The sequence below is a fragment of the Sinocyclocheilus anshuiensis genome, unplaced genomic scaffold, assembly GCF_001515605.1.
Source record: "Sinocyclocheilus anshuiensis isolate Anshui unplaced genomic scaffold, SAMN03320099.WGS_v1.1 scaffold1433, whole genome shotgun sequence".
NCBI lineage: Eukaryota > Metazoa > Chordata > Actinopteri > Cypriniformes > Cyprinidae > Sinocyclocheilus > Sinocyclocheilus anshuiensis.
The window spans coordinates 87,211-103,423 of NW_015549681.1; the positions used below are offsets into that span (position 1 = coordinate 87,211).

Genomic DNA, 16,213 nt, shown 5'->3' on the forward strand with positions numbered 1-16,213 from the left:
GGATGTTTTTTGGTATTGTGGGTCTCCAAAATATTGTTTTGGCCAACAAATATTGCAAATTAATTATTTAAAGTTTAAACCAAAAAATACGGCTTAATATTTATGAGCAATGAATGTGTTCTTCAGCTAATAATGCATGAAAAATATATTGAATATGGTCATTCTGAAAATAGTTTAAAAAACAAAGAAAGAAAGAAAAAATAAGAGTTGTAGCTTCATGAACAACCAAATTAAAGATTGTTTTCTTAATGTTATGTTATTTCTTAATACAAATGAGGCATTATCTAATTAAATATGCATGCATTTTGCATACATTTCCAGAACAGAAATCTGAACGTTAGATAAAGCTAGGTTCAGAATTATTTGTTTAATTTTTAATTTTCTGTGTTTGAGAGTTCTGGGTTATTAAATTATATATTTTTTTTAATGATTTTTTGTGCTACTGTAGCAATGACCAAAAGTACAGAGGTTAAAAATGAAGCTGTCGCGGGTCAGAAAACCTTTGAGCTGTTAGACGTCCATAACACACAGTTTGACCGAAGCGCTTCAGCTGCCATATTGACTTCAGATTGAAGCTTCAGATTCAGTCCGTCATGAGGTGTTAGGTACAGCATCAGTTCATTTCTCTGATCGTTTACAGCTCATTCCTCTCTCGTTATCATCATTTGTCAGTTACAGCACTCTTTTGAATTTCATAAGCTACAGGCTTTTAAAATATTTATTGACAAACTATACAATTATTCAGTTAATTGTTGAAATAATCAACAGATTGTCAGAGTAGTTGTCGGTTGCAGCCCAGTTTGTTTCCTTGCAGATCCATTTACTGCGTGACGGTGCTCTGCATCCAAAACGAGTTGAGTATTAAAGAAGTTTAAAAAGTGATATTTTCAGTCTTTCCAGTAAGGTTATTAATAATAATAATAATAATAAGTAGTATTAGTAACAAGTATTAGTATTTTACTTAATATTTAAGGTAATAATAATAATAATAAAATATTTGATTAATAATATTAATAGTATACATAATTAGTAATATTATATACATTCTTAAAATATTATTAAATGTAAAAATATTAAATTATAACAAAAAAATATTAGTAATACTAGCATTATTTAACTTAATATATGTTATTAAATTCATTAATGTATTATTATTGATAAGTTATTACAATTATTTTAATTATTATTAAGAATTAATTATGTGTATATATATATATATATATATATATATATATAAGCAGAAGTATTTCACTTAAATTCTTAATTAAATAATAATAATAATATTTGATTAATTTTAATAGTTTATAGCCACTATTATTATTATTAATTATATATGTTATATTAAATTAGTAGTATTTCTCTTAAAATTAAAAAGTTTGAAAACATTGTAAAAATTAATATTATGTATTATTAAATTATTATTAATTTGATAATAATAGTTAGTTAATTATTTGTAAAATAATAGGCCTAGAATAGTGCAGAATCTGAAATATTTCTTTTCTATTTATTCTATTTGTGTATTTCCAGGTGTATGTTTTGAATCCCAGATTTCTTAGTTTGCATGTTCAGCCTGAGCTGAGTTCAGTCGTGTTGTTTTCTGAACACGCACTCATGTCGTGTGTGTTTGTGTGTGTCGCAGGGAACAGCCCATCTTCAGCACTCGAGCTCATGTGTTCCAGATCGATCCCGCCACCAAACGCAACTGGATCCCGGCCAGCAAGCATGCGGTCACCGTCTCCTTCTTCTACGACGCCAACAGACACGCCTACCGCATCATCAGCGTGGGCGGGACCAAGGTGAGCGAGCGGCTTCTCCTCTGCTTTACAGCACGTTTGGTCTGGTGCGCAGGTTGGGAATCTGAGCATTGGTGTGTTTCATAGTTCTGGTGCATCAACCTCAATTCATATGTATAACCCTCTAAGAAATGCTGTATAGAAGAAACGTTAAAAGATCTGGAATATCTGCAACAACTGTACATTTAAAGATTCAGAATAGCGTATTATCATGCTGTTTCTGCAGTATGCAGATTTCCTCACTTCATTAAATACCTAGATGATCTATGACAACTGACAAAATGTTCAGAATAACGTGTGAGATATCTGATCTTCCTTTTCCACTGTGACAGATAAACTGGAAGTATAACTGTGATTTTTTAAATCAATTAAATTCTACAATATTGCATTTTAAATAATAAAAGGAGTTGAATACTTCCATAACACGAGACATCATGTGTATGCTCTAATCACATAGAAATATGAAATTAGACCCTTCTCATTTTAGGTTTATTATTATTACAATTCAGCTCAATTTAGTTCAAAGTTTATTCAATTCAGGTTAATAACAGCGTCAATGTTGCAAAGTTAATAAATGATGAAACAAACCGGTTCAATAATCCATTGCAAAATTCATCATGTATGAAAATAGTGTCAGTGCAGTTAAATCAATAATATTATTGAATGTTAATTTTAACACTAATTATTGAGTCAAGAGGGAGGTTGTAGTTGATGCAGCTTCATTTTTATTCACACTGGGAATGGAAGTTCAAATCGAGTGCATTGCATAGTGAGAAACTGTATTGCACTTAATGTTCTCTGGTTGTTTATTGCATATTTTGTCAAATGTGTGTCATCATGCTATTCGATGCATGTGCATACTGTACTCATGTTGCACATACTGCATACTAGCATTGTGCCGCAGGTTCTGCAGAAAGCCTCTCGTGGTTATCATCAGTGCAACATGCCAGGAAATCCATCCGACTGCAGAGGCGTAACGTAATAAACATCTCCGTCAGCTACAAGCTTTCAGATGGTGATTATTGAGTCCATGTGATTAGAGCCAGAACAAAGTACTCCCCGCGAGGGGATTTACACTGAAGTGAAGGTTAATACCTCAACACCTGATATCAGAGCGAACGAGAAGAGTTGAGTGCAGGAAAACTCCGGAGCTGCATGACTTGCATCCTGTCGGGATAATCGATACTCGTTGATGGAGCGAATCAGAGCTGTCTAACCGCTCGAGCGGAGACACTGAGCGAAGTGTTGAGCACTCAGGAGGAAAGACAGCAGCACACAGGAGACCTCGAGTCGTTACCATAGTCTCTTAGAAACAGTTTGCAGATTGTTCTGGTCAAGCACCGCCCACTTAGACCGGAAGAGAGCGTCTGATTGACATGTGAAGTGACCGATGACCGTTTGTTTTTTGCTTGTACGAGCTGTTCAGATTAACATGGAAGCTTGTTTCTGACACAGGATAAAAATAAAAAAGGTAATTGCAACTTTTTAATTTCACAGTTCCATAAACATAGAATTGTGAGATCTAAATGATATATCTCGCAATTCTGAGTATATATCTCAGTTTGGTCTTTTCTTCTCAGAATTTCCAGTTTATATAAGAAAAGACCAAATTGTGAGATATAAAAAATCCCAACTGCGAGAAAAAGAAAAAAAAAATTGCAATTACCTTTTTTATTTTTATTCCGTGGCGTCAGAAAAAAGTCAGAAATAAGTTTATATCTGGCATCTGAGTTTATATCTTGTAATTCTGAGAAAAATGTCAGAATTGCAAGATGTAAAGTTCGAATTGTGAGATAAAAATTCGCAATTACCTTTGTTTTTATTCCGAGGTGGAAATATGTTCTAGAGATAAATCTGAAAACGATGCACACTACCGGTCAAAAGTTTGGAATAATTAAAGAAATAAAAATGTTTTTGAAAAGTCTCTTCTAAATTTATTTGATAAAAAATCCAGTAAAAACAGTAATATTGTGAAATATTATTACAATTCAAAATATCAGTTTTCTATGTAAATATCTGTTAAAATGTAATTTATTCCTGTGATGCGCAGCTGTATTTTCAGCATCATTACTCCAGTCTTCAGTGTCACATGATCTTCAGAAATCATTCTAATATGTGTATTGTTACTGTAAATACATCTCATGCATTGGTATTGAACTTCACCTCTCTGAACTGCATCTCGTATAATGATATCAGCATTCGTATTAAACTCCTGAATGGAGCAGACTGTCCTCACCGAAGCCTGTAAATCTCAGTTGTTGCTGGATTACCGGAGTGTCTCGGCTTCATCTAACACCTCTAAACTGACCCACATTTGGATTCAGGATGACCTCACTATCACGAGTCCAGTGCATCCATGATTCCAGCGGTCACCGTGGTAATCTGCAGTCACATGACTCCTGCTGTCAGGAGGAACATGAGTCATTAGAGAACCAGAGAGAATAAAACAATAAGCTATGAGAGACTCAAAGACATTTATAAATCTTTTTAAAATAATAATAGAATCATCATTGCTGCTGTATATTTTATCTTAACTGTATTATTAATTTAGTATCTTAACTGTCTGTGTGTGTGTGTGTATGCATATATACACAGTATATATTTTTTTTTTATTTATTTTTTTTTTTATTTTAGAAATTAATATTATTATTCAGCTAGGATGCATTAAATTAATCAAAATCATTAGAGAATCCTGAAAAATAATGTCTACATACAGTATATTAAAGTTTGTAAGTTTGTGGTACAGTTCTTTTGAACTTTCTATTCATCTGTAAATCCTGAAAAATAAAATGTATCACAGTTTCCACAAAAATATTGGGCAAGTCATTAGAGAACCAGAGAGAATAAAACAATAAGCTATGAGAGACTCCATAAGCCATGCTACGACACAAAGCAGAGGAGCTGCAACACCGTTATCATGGTGAATGTCCTCTTTTGTAAATGTCCTCTTTTGTTTTTGCAATATGATAAAAAAAAGTTTTCAACATTGATAATAATCAGAAATGTTTCTTGAGCAGCAAATCAGCATATTAGAATGATTTCTGAAGATCATGTGACACTGAAGACTGGAGTAATGATGCTGAAAATTCAGCTTTGATCACAGAAATAAATTACATTTGACAGAACCATCCAATTTATTTTTTGAAACATCATTTATAAGCGTCTCTTGGTCTCTCTAGTTGTATTACTGCTTCATCATGATGGCTTGAGTTGTTGTGATCATCTTTGTGCAGCTTTATTGGTTTGTTCTGGTTTTAATAAAAACATGGGACATTTTAGATGTTTATGATACATTGATTCAACATGTCATATGAAGTGTTTATCGTCACAGTCTCTCACAGTTATTAGATTTCATGTTTTACACTCTCTCGGGGGTCATAAGTGTGGCTCCAGTCAGACTGTTAACCTGAACGACTGCGGTTTAGGCTTCAGTATGTGTTACTGATCTTCTATTTAAAGCTGCTGGAAACACTTACACCAGCTTGTGCTACAGTTTTTTATTTATTAATATTTATGTAACTTGTTTATATACACTTAGTCTTCAAATACTGTCCCAAACAGCACAAAATAATATCAACGTTTTGCATAAACAAGCATAAATTGTGTTTACAGTATTGCACTTTCAATGCTGGTCTATTAGAGGTTAGATGTTGTCGTTAAAAATAGATGTTATTTGAGCCGTAATGTTTCTAAATCATCCTGTTGAGGTGGGAATACTGTTTATGTTTTGCTCTATGTAAACAGTGATTTACAGATAGTTGCATCACAAACCTTTCTGATATTCTTGCACGTATTGTGTAAAAGTGACCAGATTTTAAGGCGTTTTTTGACGTTTTTAAAAGGGATATTGTCATATGTTACTCACCCTCAAGTTGTTCAAAACCTGTACGAGGTTCTTTCTTCTGTTAAACACAAAAGAAGATATTTTAAAGAATGCTGGTAACCAGACAGTTTCTATAGCCTAGTATTTTTTTTGCATACTATGGAAGTCAATGGCTACCGTCAACTATTTTCATTTTTGGGTGAACTATCCCTTCTGTATTCTTTTAAATGGGTGCTTATTCAGAATGTTCTGTGATTTACGTCCTCTCTTTTGGTAGGCGATCATCAACAGCACGATCAGCCACAACATGACGTTCACTAAGACGTCTCAGAAGTTCGGTCAGTGGGCGGACAGTAGAGCGAACACCGTCTACGGCCTTGGATTCGCCACAGAGCAGCAGCTGCACCAGGTGTGAACATCTTTAATGGCCCGTTTACAGAGAAACGACACACAATGTGTTGTCTTTGTGCAAATGCATGAATGCAAATGCTTCAAATGAGATTAAGACGGTGGATAAAAACCAACATAATATAGTTTTGCACAGACATGATTGGAAATACTTGCATCACCCCTTATATAATACAGCATTATGTGTTTTTGTTGCAGTTTGCCGAACGTTTTAAAGAGGTGAGGGAAGCTGCACGTCTGGCCAGAGAGAAATCACAGGACAAGATGGAGCTGAGCAACGCAGCTCTCAGTATCGCCGCTCCTCAGGTGTGACGTCACTACTGGCAACATTCTAGCAGCCAGAAAATGCATTGAAGCCACTCCTTAGCAACATCCTAGCAACCACTCACAACACTTTAGCAGGTGCATAGCAACGCCCTGGCAACCACCCAACATTCTAGAAGCCTGGCATTACATTAAAGCTGCATAGCAACACCTTTGCAACCCTAGCACTCACAACACTTTACCAGCTGCATAGCAACACCCTGGCAACAACCCAACATTCTAGTAGCCTAGAAACACATTGAGGCAACTCAATGTGTAGGAACCACATCCTTACAACCACTCACAACATTTTAGCAGCTGCATAGCAACCACCCAACATTCTAGCAGCCTTTAATGCATTGAAGCAACTCCTTAGCAATATCCCAGCAACCACTCCCAACACTATAACAATTGCATAGCAATGCCTTGTCAACCACCAAACATTCTTGAAGCCTGGCATTGCATTAAAGCTGCATAGCAACACCCTGGCAACCCTGGCACTCACAACACTATAGCAGCTGCATAGCAACACCCTGGAACTTGCAACCCTGGCATTCACAACACTTTACCAGCAGCTACATAGCAACACCCTGGCAAACACGTAACATTCTAGCAGCCTTACAAAGCATTGAAGCTGCATAAAACACCCCAGCAGCCCTGGCACAAACAACACTTTAGTATCTGCTTAGCAACGCCCTGGCAACCACCCAACATTCTAACAACCTAGCACCTTTGAAGCACTGAAGCAGCTCCTTTGCAACCACATAGCAATTTAGCAGCTGCAAAGCAACCACACTGGTAGCCAAACAACATTCTAGAATCCTGGCAATACATTAAAGCTGCATAGCAACGCCCTAGCAACCACCCAACATTCTAGCAGCATGGCAACACATTGCAGCCACGCCTTAGCAACCATATAGCAACATCCTAACAGCCACTCACAACACATTAGCAGCTGCATAGCAACGCCCTGGCAACCCTGGCACTCACAAAACTTTAGCAACTCCATGGCAACGGCCCAGAACCACCTAGTTTTGACTTATTTTCCTGTAGTTTCTGCTCTTCATCTGACAGATCTTGTGTGTGTGTGGCAAGTGAAGGGTTACTGTAATCCTAGAGCAGGATGAGCTGGGTCATTCGTCTCACTGGGAAGTGAGAGGAGAACTAGGACAGTGATAAAATTATCCAGAACCAGCCTGGTTGCGCTCTGTCAGCGTCTGTCTTCTCGTATGATGTCGAACTGCTTGTCTTTTCAGGTCAGAGGCTGTTGACGAGAGCCTGTTTTTTTTTGCTGTTCACACTGAATTCTGCACAATGCGCTTCAGTTTCGCTTTTGTCCGCGTCTGTTCTCATTACACAATCTGAAAGGACTGGATCAAGCTTCAGCAACAGAATGCATTCGTCAGCCCTATTTTAGTGTTAAACATGGTTGCATTCACACACATTTCGGTTATAAACCAGAGTGACACCTGAAATCTAGATACGATCAAGATTCACAACTAATTTCTGAGCATGAGTTTGGTTTATTATTACCTAAAAGAGATTTTAGGCTTGATTTGGACTCTGTGTCAGAGACTTATTCAGTTTCGCTCCTGTTGTGTGAACAGTTTGAGAACAGAGAGAGAGTTTGAGAGTTGCAAATACTGTTGTTAATCTCAAATACTGACTGTGAGAATTTATTCAGTCACAATCAAACCGGAGTGACACTTATTTTGCACATGCAGTAGAGTTCTCTAGGTCGGTGGAAATGAAGTGAGGTCATTTCAGCAATCAAATAATTTTGAGGTATTAAAGTTTTTATTGTTTTGAATGCCCTGTATTTTTCCTGCTGTCTGAAGTTTTGATAATGTTGATTTTAATTTCATGCTTGAGGTTTCGCTGAGGAGAAATTGTAATTCTAGGTATGAAATAAAAAAATATATGACTGAATTAAAAGATTGAATCTTTAAAATATATACTATTTTAATATAAATATATTTATGTAATATGTTTGCTTATATATGTAAAATATATAAATATGTATTATTACATTTAAATAAATATATTTAAAATATATAATGCATTATATAATTGAAGATTAAAATAAATAAATATTTAATATAAATATTTTTAAAGCATATAATTCATCATTTCATTGAAGTATGTAGTAGAAGACTTAAGTATTGATTTAACAGCTACTTAGTGTTATTTTAATATTATTGAGATTTTGTTATAGATTTATTAATATTTTGAATTAGTTTTTATTTTTGTATTTTCTGTATTTTTATATTTTAATTTAATTTTTAAAGTTAGAAATTCGTTTTTTTAATTTTACATGACTTTTTAATGACTTTAATTAATTTGTATTTCTATTAAGTTAATTTAGTACATTAAATTAAACTCAATGAAAATGAGTAAAGTTGCTTTGGCAACTAGCTGAAATAAAATAGGTTTAATATTTATTTCATTCAATTTAAGTACTGTTTATAAGTATTAAACCAATTATATATTTATTTGAGATAAATTGACAAATATATTTTGAAGTGTTATAGTTCCCCCATATAACATATTATATTAAATTCAATATTATTGGTCTTTAATTGAATGGCACTAAATGTTTCTTATACCAAAAGATGGCAGGTAGATTTGTAGAAATGTATGAACATGTAAAAATGCCACCGGTCTCCCCCACGCATGATAAATAATGGGAATGACTGTATCTTTTATCATTTTCTCTCAATGCTTTCAATCCGGACGCTGTCAGTTCTCTCAGGTGAGTTTGACATTCACACACGCACACACAGCATGAGCGCCGCGGCACGATTCAGAGTTTTGTGGGAATATAAGCAGCCGCTGTTGATGTTTAAAGGGGGTTTGTGATTTATCACACTCTAACACACACATCACGTGTCCCACGAGCTCCACAATCAGCCGAGTCCCACGGTGAACCCTGTAGAATCATCTGCCACTGCAGGAGCAAAATCAGGTCATTTTCACACGTGACACAGACGGGGTTCACCTTCACCAGAAACCAATCATATTTCATACCTGCCAATGTTGAAATAGAGCAAAATGACCAAGTGAAAATAAGGATTTGGAATGACAGCTGAAAAGACAGCTTGTGTTTTGATAATTTTACCGCTGGCCTATTTGTAACAATACGATTCACTCATTATGTTGCATTTGCTCACCGTTTGCTATAATAAGACTGAGAATGACTTTATTATGCGTTTCAAACTTGCCTGCTGAAATCTGGGTCATTTATCAATGGTGCCATTTGTACTTGAAAATGTGTATTTTTATATAATTTCATTGAAAAGGTTAGTAATGAACTTTAAAGAAATCATATTTACCCATGCAGCTCTATATATGCATGTAGAGAGAAAGAGGGATTTTTGTATTTACTGTAAATTTATATTAGTGCTGGGCAACGATTAATCGCATCCAAAATAAAAGTTTTTGTTTACATAATATGTCATATTTATTATGTATATATAAATACACACAACATACAGTATATATTTTGAAAATATTTACATGTATTTACATGTATATATTTATATTCATATAATTTATATTATATATAAATTGCATGATAGATAATTCATATACATAATGTATTATTTGTGAATTATGTAATGTGTGTATACACAAGCAATGTATATACTTAGAATTTTTATAAATTACTGACTATATTCTGGTAGTATCACAGTTTTGTTGCCTTGTTTCAGTTTTGTACCCTGTAATCAGACATTAAAATTGCAATATATTACTACGATAATAATATAATGAAGTGATATTAGTATCCTGTGACATATCCAGCAACCTATGACATATTACTTTCATCATATGCCAACATGATGAAAAAACATTTTAAAATAAAAGTATTTTGTTTGCATTTACAAAAACAGTCACATCTATTGAATAATGTGACTAAGTTCAGTATCAACAGTAATTCACTGCATCACACAATTTACAGATGGCACTGTTTTTATATTATTATATATTTATAGTATTTATTTATAGTATTTATTTTACTAGAAATGTAGTAAATTATGCTTTTTAGTGTAACACTCAGTTGTCAGTTAAAAGGATTTATCTTGAAGTGAGTCAGACGGACGCTGAGCTGTGAGTATGTCTGGATTCATCTGATAACAGCAGTGTTCTCTGTGTGTGTGTGTGTGTGTGTGTGTGTGTGTGTGTGTTGTAGGACTTGACTGACGAGCTGCAGTCTCCTCCAGTGATGTGTGTGAACGGACCGGACGACAAGCTCTTCCGGAGCCAGAGCGCTGACATTACTCTGTCCTCGGAGAAGGAGCGCATTAAGAAGATGCTCTCAGAGGGGTAAGGCATCAGCGGCGTTTTCGGACTGCACGTCCGCCTTTGCACATTTGTGGGAAAATATTGGAGAAGAAAGTGTGTAACAGCCATTTATCACACTATAATGGGCCTTTTCCTGCCTGAAAGAGCCCATAAAATGCCCCTAAATTCAGCTTTCCTGAACGCCAACGATTACAGGCCTCTTTACCATGTGAGTCGTTGTAGCAACCGTTCTGAACACCTTAGCAACTGCATAGCAACCACCTCCAGCACACTTGCATCATGCCGCTGAATTTTGCACATGCAAACTAGTGATGCATTGACATTTCTGCATTTCTGGTTAAGCCTGATCAGTTTTAGAGGGCCGAAATCATTAAACGAAGCAGTGGCATTTAATTAGAGCATTAAATAAGCATGAATGAACATCAGAGGGCGTTGAAAGAAAGAGTACAACTTACTGAAATGTCAAGTCTCATGCAATCGATCAATCAGTTTCTACCAAAAAAAAAAGACATCAATAAAACTGCTTCACGTAACGTTACAGTTACCTCATGAAAGTCATTTGACGTCTATAAACTTGTTAGTTAACTAGAAAAAATAACTCTAGAGAGGAGCATTTTGTTAAATGCACTATATTACATATTCATTATATTTTAACCTCTTTGAATAAATTTGTCATGAAAACAAGTTTTTATTACAGCCACTGTTTTAATATTTAAATTCCAACCGTGAATTGGAGTAGAAACATAATTATATCATTAAAATGTTGATATAAAACTGCCTTATGTGCAGTTTAAATATTCAGTGTTTATTAATAGATACATTTTATTAATTAATTGATTATTAAATGCACTGTATTTTTGGTTTCAGTTTTCATCTAAATTGAACAGTGTTATTTTAGTATTATTGAGATACTATTGTAGTTTTTATTAATATATGGAATCAGTTTTTGTTTTTATATTTTCTGTTTTCATTTTAATTTTAGTTCTATTTAGGTTTTAGTAAGTTTGTTGTGTGCTTGTCGTTTTTTTAAATATGTCTATGTAGGGCTGGGCGATATAGCAAAAAAAATGGATCAGCGATATAATGTTTCGTATCGTTCGGTATCGATAATTATTGACATTTTTTATAACCTTTTTTAAAACAAAGAGCAATAGAAAAAGAGCGTCTCGTGGGCTAGACTAACAAAACATTAAAATGCAACAACGTCACTTACATCATTATCACCGCATCTCGTGCTCCACTGATGACGCTCCCTGACGCACTCCTAACATTCAAATGCAAATGTTTATTTTAAATTCGACTAATATTCATTCTTTATTCACAATCTCCTCATCACAGGCAGGCACAGCACTCATTTCAGCATGTGTTCGTGTTTGTGTGTGCTGTCTTCGTCACTCATAGCATGTGCCTATATCAAACTATTTGTATATCGTTATCAAAGAAGGTGTACCGTCGGTAAATATCGATACCGTTTTATCGCCCAGGCCTATGTCTATGTAGTTTTTATTCATTTTTATTTCAATTTTACTTATTTTAGTACATCAAGTTAAACTAAATTAAAATTGAGAAATTTTTATTTTTTTATTTCAGTTAATGTTTATTTTTATTTAAAAAAAAAAATAATTTAGTTTTAGTTGAATATAATATCCCTGAAATTAAAACTTTTAATTTTTTTTTACAGTACCACAAATCCAAAATTAATTTTGGTGCATCACTAGCAAGCAACACTCAGCTTTTCTTTGCAAACAGAACCTGGATTTTAGGTGTTTTTCCATGCTCTGAGACATTCTGGTGTCTTGTGTCAGGAGAGACACTGTGCTGATGAGTAATAAACACACTCATGCTCCTTTAATTCTCACCCGTTTGCTCTTGTGTTCGATCAGCACAGGACTCTTTTCTAACCGGGTTGCTATGGAGAGCGTCTGAAAGTAACCAGTCAAGAGTGTTTGCATGGAGCGACGCTCTATTTTCACAAGAGTTACGTCTGCGATTCCTGGAAACATTTCATGCACTAAACGCTGCACACTTTTCTGCAGTCAAAGGAAATTACAGATGAGATGCTGTTCTGAAAACTTTAGTAGTTTGCTTTTTTGATACAATTTGTCAACCAAAATGTGAAAACAGCGGTACACATCTGGACAATTTTAATGCACTGTACTCTGTTTCATTATTTTCTTCGTTGGCTACAGTGTTATTTTATTATTTTTTAAATTTACTTTTATAGTTTTATTATTATTTTGAATTCATTTTTATTTTTAGATTTTTATTTCTAAATTTAATTTATATTTTCATTTGAATGTTTTGTCATTTTATTCAATTTTTGTCATTTTTATTATTTTTACATATATATTTTAAATGTTATTATATAATATTAAGGTTTAATGTTTTAGTTTTGACGCCTGGGAAAGCACATTATTTATGTTGCCATGGTGATAATTTCAATTTGATGATGCATTTGTCATTTCAGGCCTGGGTTCAGATAAACATGCTCAGTTGACTTGTGAAGTTTATTTCTTCATCACTTTATATATCTATTTATATATCATCACTTCATATGTTAAATATCTTATTTTCTTTTATATTTGGTTTCAGTTTTGCTGTTGTTTAACCCTTTATGAAAACATGTTTTTAAAGTGTCCCCTCTTTTTAAAAAAATTACATCTGCTTGGAATAGTGAACATAAATAAATGCAGTGAATTTTCACATGCTAGGATTATCTGATTGGATTTGCTAAGTAATACATTTACTGTTTTATACAGTGCATGCTTGCTTTGATGCACAGAGCATTAAAGCTTCAATAATTGATCTACTGCATTTTGATTAAATAATATTCAGTTAAGTTAAAGGGAAAACTGGTTGCGTTTGCTGTGCAGAATCACTGTATTCTCATGTTAGGGTTCCTGGCTAAACACCTCAGCATGGGTTGAAGTGGTCAGTGTTTCTGTGTGTTTCAGCTCGATCTGTGAGATGAATCTGGAGTCCGAGCTCTTCACCTTACAGGACAGTAACGCTAAACTCGTGGCTGCGCTGCATGAGGCCAACGCTAACGTGGAGCAGTGGAAGAAACAGCTGGCGGCGTATCAGGAGGAGACGGAGAGATTACGAGATCAGGTGAGAATATACGCTGCTTTCAAACTATGTGCAATGTGGAAAGTGCAAGAGAATCAACAGTACAAAAATAAATCAAGTGTTAATATTTATTAATCTATCTGCAGCACTGTATTTTTGTAGTTATTATTTTTGAATTTGTATTATTATTTTGAATTATTAGTATCATTGATATATTATTATAGTTTTTTTTATTGCAAATTAGATTGTATTTTTATATTTTGTTTTCATATTAATGTTAGTTTTAGTAATTTTATTGTTTTTGTCATTTGTTTTTTTGTCAAGTCGCTGGGGTATATTTGTAGCAATAGCCAAAAATACATTGTATGGGTCAAAATTATTGATTTTTCTTTTATGCCAAAAATCATTAGGATGTTAAGTAAAGATCATGTTCCTTGAAGATATTTTGTAAATTTCCTACCGTAAATATATCAAAACTTAAGTAAATATGCATTGCTAAGAACTTAATTTGGACAACTTTAAAGATGATTTTCTCAATATTTAGATTTTTTTGCACCCTCAGATTCCAGATTTTCAAATAGTTGTATCTCGGCCAAATACTGTCCTATCATAACAAACCATACATCAATGGATATTTTTCAATTTCGAAAAATTGACACTTTAGACTCGTTTTGTGGTCGAGGGTCACATTTTTAGTTGTCTTTTTTAATTTTGTAATATATAGTTTTTATAAATGTTAATTTATTAATTTTAGTACTTCAACTTAAAATGACAAATGTTGCCTTAGCAACCAGCTAAAATAAATAAGTTACATTTTATTTTATATCAGGTAACATTTATTTTAAGTAATTTTAGTTTTTTAGTTTAGTTTATTTGTTTTTGGTTATTTTAGTACTTCAAGTTAAACTAAATGAATTTGAGAAATGCTGCCTTTATTTTTTTCAGTTAATGTTTATTTTATTTTAAGTCATTTTAATTTAAATTGACTTTAAGTATTTTAGCTATAATAAACTATACCTATAATAAAATATTTTCGAGAATTACTGTATAACCATTTTAAAACAATATAAAAAATTAAATGTGCATGAGATAAGACTTGTTTTTAATAAATTTATTATGTGTAAACACAAAAAATATTGTAATATTGGTTGCTAGTTGATAGTTTAAGGTAAATGGTTTTCCTTTAAAGGGGTCATATGATGCTGCTAAAAATAACATTATTTTGTGTATTTGGTGTAATGAAATGTGTTTATGCGGTTTAAAGTTTAAAGATCGTCAGTGGCAAATCCTTTAAATGAAAACGTACTTACAGAATGTGAGTCAGAGCTGCCGGCATTGTAGTCTACTCTTCCAGGATCAGGAAACTGGTGCTCCATAAAATGTGCTGCACACATCTGGATTTGGGTTAAACTGTTTAAACATAGAATTGAAACATGAATTTATATGGGGTAAAAAAAACTTGCTTATGCTGATGGAATAAATACAGTTTAATAATGGCAAATGAGATTTCCAAAATTCACAAAATTGCTGAAATTATTATTTTTTTTTTTACATTATTTTTTTCAAAATTCTCTACAAAAACGATTTAAGTCTTTTCTTAATTTTTTACTTTTATTATATATATATATATATATATTTGATTTCTTATGAATTTTATGGTTATTAATACTATATAATAATTGAATCAATTTGTAACCTTTTTTACATGACATTAATAAAATAATTATTTATAATTATTAATTAATAATTAAAAACACTACTTTTATAAAAAAAAAAAAAAATGTGAATTTTTTCCAATTAATTTCCAAAAAATAATAAAAATGCATTTCTGTGACATTGATAATAATCAGAAATGTTTCTTGTAAAGCACTTTGAATTGCCACTGTGTATCAATTGTGCTATATAAATAAATTTGCCTTGCCTTGTCTTAAATTGGAAAAAAAAAGCCTATTTAATTGACCTGCTTGATAATTTCAAGAGATTTAAGAAGGTAAACTGGGTTCAAGTCCAAGTGAGAATCAAAAGGACTCTCCATCGATCCGAATGCATTGTCATCAACACTCTTTCCTTTTCTCTCACATCTCACCGTTTGCTCTGGTTATCACTGAACGACTGCGACCAGGACGCGTGTTTGCGTGAGGTGGCCCTCAGTCTCGCTGCGTCTCTGAGCCCAGAACAGGCAACCAGGTGGTGGAAAATGGTTCATGTCTCACGAGACTGGAGAAAGAGAGAGAGAGAGAGATGTGGGGTGGTTTGTAGGACAGCAATATCCTACTTTCAATGGCCTAGTTAGGAGAACTGAAATATCACCGGTGGGAGCTGCCAGACCCTCGATTGGAAACTTTTTTGCACTTTACACGGTTAAAAATAAGCCAGTCTCTCATAAGACCCTCAGAGTGCCAGAGACCTTTAGGAGCTGCTCCTCTTTCTCCTGAGCGAGTGTGTGTTTGTGTGTGTGTGTGTGTGTGTGTGTGTGTGTGTGCGTGCGTGTGTGTGTATGTGTGCGAGTGTGTGT

General features: G+C 33.7%; 1 protein-coding gene across 1 annotated transcript in view; it reads left to right on the plus strand.

Moving 5' to 3' along the window:
• Window positions 1–16,213, plus strand: part of LOC107660377 (homer protein homolog 3-like) — a 28,226-nt gene that overhangs the window by 7,668 nt on the left and 4,345 nt on the right. The window contains exons 3-8 of the mRNA XM_016449647.1: window positions 1,640–1,796; window positions 5,894–6,025; window positions 6,223–6,330; window positions 9,071–9,079; window positions 10,517–10,650; window positions 13,584–13,740. Coding sequence (XP_016305133.1) covers window positions 1,640–1,796; window positions 5,894–6,025; window positions 6,223–6,330; window positions 9,071–9,079; window positions 10,517–10,650; window positions 13,584–13,740 — 697 coding nt within the window. The remainder of the gene's footprint in view (window positions 1–1,639; window positions 1,797–5,893; window positions 6,026–6,222; window positions 6,331–9,070; window positions 9,080–10,516; window positions 10,651–13,583; window positions 13,741–16,213) is intronic.